Genomic DNA, 9780 nt, shown 5'->3' with positions numbered 1-9780 from the left:
CGTTTGGGTTCATTGAGGAACCTTTTTAAAATAACCTTTTGTATTTCAGAACTTTTTCTATAAAATGGACTGATATATGCAGCTTAAATTTGAATTCCTCTTACGAGACCACGCACAACAATAGAGTTTAAAACAAAAATGCTACCAAGAGGCTCAAAATATTTGTCTGGAGAGAACATGAGGTCGAAAAAGAGCAACGTAGCGTACACATCAAGGCTCTTCTCATAATCTCCTCATATTTCTGTGTCAGACTGTATGAATTGATTTATTATTTAATAATGTACTGAAGAGCACAATTTAGTTTTCATTTCTCCGTTTAATGCAATCCCCACTCAGACCTCTACTGTATTAAACTTCATGGTAAAATACTATACTATAATAGTACAACCTTTTATCCCAATGCAGCCGACTTTTTTGGTAACTCATTTTTAGCTCCAGTTGGTTAAGGAAAAGTGTGAAATTTTCACGGATACCTCTATGTGTTCAACAAAAGTAAAAAGGGCCATCGGTCATGAGATTGATAATGAACTTATCGTTATTTTTAATGCCTATAAGCTTGGTATGTGTCAGACACTGAATTACAGCAGCCTTTTGAAAAATGTTCCACAGCTAAAATTGTCGATAAGCCATTCTTTGACAATAAAGCCTGATAAGACTTTTTTTGTAAAAACAATACTTAACAGTACGAATGTTAAAGAAAATACACAAAATCAGCAAAGCAATAATAAGAAGCTTTGTCCATGGGGGGGCTAAAATTGACACAATCCTAAAATTCTTCACGAGCTTAATTATAATCACAATAATTCATACTGTTAAGTAGAAACCATGTACCTCCAGAGTTGATGATCTTATTTGTTCCTATTTGAACATTTCTGATCATCTAACTGATAAAGTTTGTATTAACAGGTAGAGAAATCTTTTCTCCATTATATTTACTTTCACTTTTGATAACAGGTTAACTTTGCAGATCACATTAACTTATTAAAGGTTACAAAATGCATGACTATGCATTGTAAAAGCTCTAAATACTTCCCCACTCTGACATTTAAGGCACACGGAGGCTTTCAATTGGAAGAGATTGGTTTTTTTTTTTTTAAATCTGAATTTATAGGTCAGCGTTTTTCTTGGTGTTTCCTAAACACACTGTTTCCATGTAGTCGCTGTAAAGGGGAAATGCATGAGCCCCCCATCTGTGCCACTTTTCCAATCTGCAGAGGAGGCAGCAGCAGCATCCTGCTTTCTGTGCCCCTGAGGCTGGTCCAGCAGCCAAGAGGCATCCCTACTGTCACTGTGTTTATGTGACCTTTCACCTGGCAGGAGGAAACAGGATGTGGGTGCTGTTGTGTGTGTGCGCAAAGATAACCAGGAGCCCGCCTTTTCTGGCTGTTTCAGTGTCAGAGATGGCTCGTGTTCTTAGCTGTGTGTTCTGCTTTGATGATGCTTAATAACATCCTTGATTATTTCAAGAGAGGTCATGGAAGTGTGCACAGTCCCAGCTGCAGAGTAAGATCAAAGACACAGAGTTTGTTTAAAAGAAAAAGTGATTTGGTTTATTTAATGAATCAGCAGGTTGAACATGTTTTTTTTGGTTTTTATCAGGAAATTACTGACATGCATAAAAACAATGTCAAATATAATGCAAGACTGAAAACGTCAAAGAACTACGTTTAAGATGTTTCATAAAGTGATAAAACATTAAAAATGAAAGAGCAAGATATTCTCTGTTCAAAGTAAGGCACATGTTCTTAATGTAAATGATTCTAAACACTAAAAAACCCCACAAAGTGCTGCAGGTTTTCTAAAGAATTCATAAGGTGCTCCAAAGTTACATCTTTTTTTTTTAAGCCCAGTCAGAAACATAAAGTAAAATGCACAAACATTCAGACTTTTTTTTTTTAAAACATGAAGAACCCTAAAAATGTTTTTTATGCTGATCGAACTGATTGAAAGTCATTTTTTTCAAGCGAGCAAAAGGCCAGTTTGACTTGAGAGATAATTATTCAGAAGATTATCGAAAGCTCAAAGCTATTTACTTTAGAAATTTGGTTGAACAGTGAAGAACAATTTGTATGTGTAATTTCATGCTTCAAGTTGACTATTTGCTTTAGATATTTCTCTGCAGATTAATTTTGCAAAATGAATGAAACTCTTACCCAATGATTACAGAATATCTTTTCTCAGAAAGATTCCATATCAATTTCAGAACATTTCATGGATTTTGAAGTCCATTTCAGAAAAAAAAAAATTACAGCATCTGACAGTTTACTATCACTACAGCATGGAAAATAAGAGAACAGTCTGAAAGATTAAAGTCAGAATACCAACAACAGCAGCTCTTTCTTAGAGAGAAATGTCACTGTTCAACAAGTGAATGGACAGCTCTAACATACCGGAAAGATTTCATCGATCGGACCTGTGTGTCAGCCGGACAGAGCGACAGGTGGATAGTGGATGAGTTTGATTGGCTGAGGTTTCTGACAGTTGTCGCTGATGCAAGGGCTGAAGAAGGGGAACACCTTACCCCTGGGTCCGTTGGTGAACGAGTACAGCAGACTCATGTCGTCGGCGTTGTAGAAGGACACCCTCCTCTCCTCGCAGTCTAAGAAAACGCCGACCCTCTTCGGGGAACATCCCAGCTGCAGCCTGGACCAGGGCTGCGTGCCGGCTGAGTACTCGTTTCCGTTGCGGACTCGCAACGTCCAGTAACCGCTCTCAGGGCTGAGCTTGATCCTGGAATGACGGTCTACGGCTTCAGAGGCCACGCCCAGGTCCCACTTGGTTTTGGTGCCCACTTCTATCTCCCAGTAGTGTCGGCCTGACTGGAAACCCTGAGCAGCTAGGACATTGATGCACTGGAGGAAGCGTTTGTTGTGGCCCATGTGTGGGATCACAGCTTCACATTCTACCACCACAGTTTTGTCCCTGGAGACGTAAATGCTTGGGTGCGCTGTGTCAACATCAAACGTTAATGGAGAAGGACCTTTGGGGGTGAGACAATTCATTCAATAATTATAGTGGCACAATTTTCTTTAATATCATTCAACAAAGTGCACCATTTTAAATTGAAAAGCTATCAATCAGTGGAACAAACCTGTCGCCAATGATAATGTTACAACTTCTATATCTTTATGCTCTGGTAATTATTCTGTAATTACCCCCTTTGTTGGGGCAGAACCAATTGTCAGTTCTCGTCTGAATGTGTTTAATTAATCACGTGAGAGGGGAAATTACCCGGCTTCAAAGACTTGAACATTTTTCTCCATGTGATGTACTGCATAGGGGCCATGTACTTGCTGCAGAAGGCATTTATATCAAACTCTGGAGCAATATCCGCCCGAACACATGGTCTGTCGAAAGAAGGCAAACAAACTCTCAGTTATCAGGATTTATTTGTTTAACAAATGACACTAAATGACAGAAATCAAATAAGCACAGATGCAAAATGCTAAAAGCACTGAATCATCTGAAACAGTGAAAAGAACACTAACCTCAGCTGTGGGAGCTGGAGGGAAGGAAATGAAAGGAGAATCTGATTAACAACAATTTGATGCAAATCTCACAAGTGAAATGTGGTGACATTCTTGGATTTATTTTAGGTTGAGATGCAATTTATGCTTTTAAATCTCGACAGCAACCTTGAGGCATTAACCTTTCCAACAAAGTTTGATTAACATCTAAACTTTATTTTCTAGCTGAGTCCTCACCTCTGTCACTACAACGTTCTCAGTGTCAGCACTGGCCTGCTGCAGCACTCTCATATTTTCCTCAAGCTCTCTCAGAGCCAGCTCGATGGCCTCCAGGTGGTGTTGGACTTTCTCCAGCTCCTCCTCCTGCTCTCTCCTCAGCTGCTCCAGCACACAGGTCTCCTCGTCCTGCAGGATCTGATGCAGAGCTCTGAATTCTCCTTTGACTCGAGCCTGCAGATCCGCTCCAAGTTTCTGTGTCAAAGAAAAACGACTGAATTCACAGGTAGAGGACATAATGTAACATGCTGCTTCCTTCATTTTAGCACATTTTTCTTTTACCAAGTGGAAAAAGTAGATTCACCTAAGATGTTGCCAAGTTGAAAAAGTTGAGTTTAAAGCTTTAAATATGTTGCAACTCTGAACTGCAAAAGTATAAATCTCTGGAGTCTGACTTACTACAAATGATGAAGCTGCACCTTTAAGCCATGTGTCAAACAAAAACATTGAAGCAGGGAAGGTTTAACCATTCAACATCACTGCACAGCATGCTCAAAGACAATCAAGCGTTGATCTTGTGTTAGTCTCACATTCATTAGATGGATTCCTGAATCCATCAGTTTGATTTTTTTGGGGGGCTTTTTGTGCCTTTATTTGAGGGATAGGACAGTGGATAGAGTCGGAAAACAGGGAGAGAGAGAGAGTTGGGAATGACATGCAGGGAAGGAGCCACAGGCTGGATTCCCGCCCGCTTGAAGGACTAGTGTACATACATGGGGCGCGGCCCTAACCTCTGCCCCACTGTCACTTTAATTTTTACATGGAATTATGGAGCCTTGGCAATGTTTTTAAGCCACTTAGAGTAGAATAATAATTTGTTCAATGGACCAGATCTTTCTGCATCAGCAAAAATGACAAATGTTATGTAGTATTATGGCTGTACAGCAGAGATGTTTTGCATAGTCTACACAATGGAGTCAGAGGTTAGGAAGTCATTTATGCACCCAAGCGTAGAGTCTATAATCATTTACATATCAAAGCACAAACTGTCATTTACAACATCTGCAAACACCAAACATCCACAGCAGCATATTGTGAACAGCCATTAGGGAGGGATGTGTGCATTCTTATCTGCTAAGTGCCACCATCCCACAACTTCCCCAGAGGAGTGTACCTTTATGGTTTCCATCTTGTCTTTGTCTCTGCGAATACTGTTGACGAAGTCATCCTTCCTCAGGCGGTGGTTCTCCAAAGTCTCCTTCAGTTGTTTCTGTTCGGTGTAATGCAACTCAAATCAGGGTGGGAACAGAAACAATAACTCGTAGAGAGATTGTGAAGAGAATCAGGGGACTTTATAGCTTTATGTGTAATAAATACTACAACCTTTAGATCGGTGATATTCTTCCAGTTTTGAGACAACATTCCTTAGTTTGTAACAGAGAACTTTGGATTGGACTTTATATTGTTCAATACAATTTTTTTTAAAGATATCTTTATTGTTATGTGCCATACGCACTGGACATATTGAAAAATCAAAACAATTGTTTCTCCCCCAAGCCACAGGCCAAACTGCTATAATACAAAAATATTTAAAAAAAAATAGCAAATAAAAATCTAAATACAAATAAACAAAAGTAGTAGATAATGTGCAAAAATATATGCAAACAACAACAAATGTGCATAGACTTGAACTTGATGTAAATGTATATAAGGCACTAGCTAGACAAAAGATGGTGCTCCAGTGTATTATTGCTGATAATAAGTGGGAAAGCAAAGGTTAAAAAGTGACATCAGTGTTAAATGTCTGCTGCTTATTTTGGTTTTCCTGTTGAGGTGGGGAGAGGGGAAGAGAAACAGAGAGAGAGAGAGAGAGAGAGAGAGAGAGAGAGAGAGAGAGAGAGAGAGAGAGAGACACACCGAGAAGTGCTGCATAATAGGTGGTGGAGGTTTTTGAAGTCCAGGGTTTAGTGTGTGTGTGTGTGTGTGTGTGTGTGTGTGTGTGTGTGTGTGTGTGTGTGTGTGTGTGTGTGTGTGTGTGTGTGTGTGTGTGTGTGTGTGGGGGGGGGGGGGGGGGGGGTGACGTTTCCTTAATGTGAAATATACTTGATGATTTAATTGAATTGAATATACTCCAACAGGAGGTTAAAAAATAGTGTTTGACATTTGGGTAACAACACCTGAAGTCACCATGAGGTAAACAGTAAACTAGCAGAGCCTGACTAGAAGGGAAACATGAAACACAAAACCACTTTAAACTGCCAACACTTTACAAAAACAGAAAATGAAACATAACCTGTAACTTAATCAACCTAATGGGTTTTTATAACCTTTGGACAGAGCCCAGCTAGCCATTTCCCTTTGTTTCCATTATTTATGCTGAGCTAACCTGCTCCTGGCTTTAGCCTTGTATTCACAGTAGAGCGGGATATCGATCGTCTTATCTTATTTTCTGAAAGTTGTTGATTTAACATATTTCCCAAAGAAAATGAAAAACAATCTCACCTCACAATAGTGACAAAGGCAGGATTAATTACAGGAGTTTTCGATTGAATTCTATTGATAAGAACAGTGTTTTTCATTATTCTGGCAGAGTGTTCTGTTTTCATTGCTCAGTCATAAAATGCTGTCATATTACAAAAAGGGAGTGGATAGTGAACTTTGCCTTGGGCAATTTAAGCGACATATGTTCAGGGTGTAACTAAAGTTCATACACACAGATATGGACTGAAAAACACACAATGTTTGTATTCAATACATGTAAAAAAATATATATTCAATAACTCATAAGGTTACAGGATGATCATTTTATTGATTCAAGTAAATCAAAATAAGTCTGAGGCTGAACTCACCTCCAGGTTCTTGAGGTAGGTGTCCGAGGTGGTGGCCCTGACTTTCTCCACCATGGCTGTCACAAGGTAGTTGGTTTGAAACTGTTTGCAGCTGAACTCCTTGCGGCACTGTGGACAGGTGACGGGTCCCTGGGTTCCCCTCCAGTATCTGGAGATACAGGGTTTGCAGAAGTGATGCATGCAGGCCAACATGACAGGGTCCCTGAACAGGTCGCAGCAGATGGCACACGTCAAGTCCTCCTTCAGGCTGCCTTTGGAAGACGCAGCAGCATTCGCGGCAGCAGCCATCGTTGAGGGGAGTTTCCTCTCCGAAGTGTGTGCACACTGACGAAGAGAAAGCAAAGGCCTGGAGGCAGACAGGGACAGAGAGAAATCAACACAGACACTATGTTACAGATTTGTTCAGAAAGTACAACAAAGACACAAGTTTACACTCTAGCAACACATTCCTGTTGTTCACTACTTTAAGTTAATCAGTGTCTACATCTGTACTCCCTTCTCCAGTCAAACATTAAGATCTAAAAGCTGCAAATGACTCTACTTGCTCCTTTGTATTCGTCTACGTCAAGTGTATACGACAGCCTGTTCAAGTGTAAATGTTAATCAGGGTTACAGGAGCAGAAATCAGGTGCTTTATCACGGGACTCTATAAGCTAGCTTGTGATTTGTATTTTCAAAGAAACGCGAGGTCAGATGTTTAGTTTGACCTGAAGCCTGCTAGCTTTTAGCCAAGTGTAGCAACCAGCTAAACGGTGAGTTAAAGCGTCGCGGATTTAAAACTTGGACAGAGAAGACCTTAATCAACAGTTTTATAACACTTTGGTGAACTCACGTCGTCTGTTGTCCAGAGAGTTTTGTGGCCAAAATACTTCACAGTCCCCTCATCTGCTCTGTGATCTCTGCTCGGCTGCTGTTTGGGAACAGAACGTACACATCTACTGCGCATGTGCCGAACGAAAGCCCTCTTTTGATTGGTCCTTGTGTTTCAAAGTTAACAGCGGGGATGTAAGTTCCTCCCCATACACCATAGACTGTAAGCTACTTCTTTTTTCAGTCTTTTCTTCACCTTTTGTCTCTAATTTAATGCTGTTGGAAAGGGTAAAAACTATCTATCTATCTATCTATCTATCTATCTATACTATATTGATTATATTACTTCATTACTAAATATATTAGTTAATTTTGGCAAAGGGTCCAAATAATGATGGTTTATGTTGCCATTTTTTATCTTAAAGCTTATTTACTTCTTGGAGCGCTGGTAGAGTATGGTTAGTGCATGCGCCCCATGTACGGAGGCTATAGATGTCCAAGCGGGCAGCCCTGGTTTGAATCCGACCGGTGGCTCCATTGCCTCATGTCATTCCCCACACATGTAACCTGTAACACAGTGTCCACCTAAATGCAAAATAAATCTTTAAAATAAGGCTAATTTACATCTGCAGTCCCTTGGTAATACATGAGGTTTACAAAACGTTCTGCGTTTTTCTTTTAATGTGATTTAAAGTGCAAGACCAGTCATAAATTACACTTTCATAAAACAACATTATTTTATTTTTCTAATGAAAAGTGGTCAAAACCAAGGCTGCAAAGGCTATAAGCCTCCTTGTAAATTCTTGATTCTTTCAAATGCCATGGCTGCAGTTTGCAACACAAGGTTTTGGCCTAAGCTATGTGAAATTCAGAGTTTGAAAATGTTAAGAAGCAGAGGGAAAAAATATTCGTTGAGAAATAGGCAACAAATCAACTCTGTATAAGCACATACCCTGTGAGTCAGACTGTGAATCATTAAACTGCTTCAAAATATGTCAAAATCAGAGAAGTGCACCTGTAGCCAATTAGATAACGTTTGCAAAAGATCCACTGCTATTCATTTTTGCAGCAGATCTGGTATATGTTGGATAAAGAAATTCACACCATGTAATTGAAACCTCCCGCCCAAATGTTTACCCATGGGATCCAATTTTCAGACTTCACACTCTGTTTATATTTTGAGATCAATACTTTATAAGCACTGAGGAATTACAGGCTCTGATCTGGACCATACCTGTCAAATGTCACCTCTGTTGGAGAAAACAAAAAGAGAAGCAGGTGCGGGATATCTTAGTTTGTGTGTCCTCCTCCTCCAACATTCATTCAGCCTGTAGGATTCAGCCCACACCGCAATACAGCACTGCAGAAAACAACAGTTTTCCTCAAACCTCCCCTTGCAGCAATGACAGAAATCCTTTATCATTCACGCTTGCGAGTCATGCTGAGAGAGGTGTCAACCTTGACTGCAGAGTTACCTTGTGCACATGGAGGCAGAGGGACAGCTCTCATAATCGAGGGAATAAATTGAGGTGGAGAGGCAGCCCGTCCCAATCAATAAGGGTAATCTCAGTAACCCAGTCAATCAGCTCAGCAATCATTTCATCATCACATAGACTCACACCGAAAGGATTCAAGGATCTTACAGCATAGTTTCCTGGATGAAAAATATCACCTTGGATACTGATTGGCAACTCTTTAGCTCAACAGACATGCTGAAAACAGGACTCCATGGAGCTATGGTCTCTTTTTCTGATATTAAAACCACATCCCTAGAGACTGGCAGTAGCTTAAGCTTCTTCATTTATATGTAAAGGTGTCAGTTGATCTGATCAAATCCCACTAAATCCTTGGTTATAAATGCTACAGGTCATGCTGTCATGGTCATATCATGTCAAATAGAGTGAATGCTGCAAATACATGTGAATTTGTGAGTAATGACATTGTCCATTGTGAAAATTGTATTACATTATATTATATTCAAGGTTACTTTTTGCTTAAAGCTGTTTTTGTGAAATCATTGTTACAACTTTTTTTAAATCAAAATCAGCCTTGAGAAATGTGTTGACCGCAGCCATATTATCTTTTCACTAAACTACAAGCTTGGTGAAAATATTTGAAAGAAAATTACTCCAGTTACAATTCAATATGACGTCACATAGGCTTTTCAAACCCTTTAAAAAAAAGGTGAATCAATTCAGGTGAATGACTCACTCGAATAAATGCTGATTGAAATTCAGAACGTAACTTGGTTCAACCATCTCTCAGTGTTTTGTTTTTTTTCTTGTGCTTTGGCATCCAAAACTTGCATGTTTTCGTTTACAGCTTAACGATCCATTCACCGCAAACTTTGATCTATTTTAGGAAGCCATGGAAGCTCAGAGAAATGAGCTTGTGAGATTTGTGTCTTTATTGTCTTCACAGTGAATCAGCTAAATCTG

General features: G+C 39.7%; 1 protein-coding gene across 1 annotated transcript; it reads right to left on the bottom strand.

Annotated features, from left to right (window-relative positions):
* Positions 1-1523: 1523 nt before the first annotated feature.
* On the bottom strand, positions 1524-7500 carry trim105 (tripartite motif containing 105). The gene is made up of 7 exons (XM_020639467.3): positions 7365-7500; positions 6533-6878; positions 4858-4953; positions 3705-3938; positions 3489-3502; positions 3232-3347; positions 1524-2980 (listed from the first exon to the last, which is right to left on the bottom strand). The coding sequence occupies exons 2-7, from the start codon at positions 6818-6820 to the stop codon at positions 2421-2423; spliced, it is 1308 nt and encodes a 435-aa protein (XP_020495123.1). The 5' UTR covers positions 6821-6878; positions 7365-7500; the 3' UTR covers positions 1524-2420.
* Positions 7501-9780: the final 2280 nt, after the last annotated feature.

The sequence above is a fragment of the Labrus bergylta genome, chromosome 9 (assembly GCF_963930695.1).
Source record: "Labrus bergylta chromosome 9, fLabBer1.1, whole genome shotgun sequence".
Taxonomy (NCBI): domain Eukaryota; kingdom Metazoa; phylum Chordata; class Actinopteri; order Labriformes; family Labridae; genus Labrus; species Labrus bergylta.
Note: the sequence above shows the minus strand (reverse complement) of the source record. Positions and strands in the feature narration are given on the sequence as shown.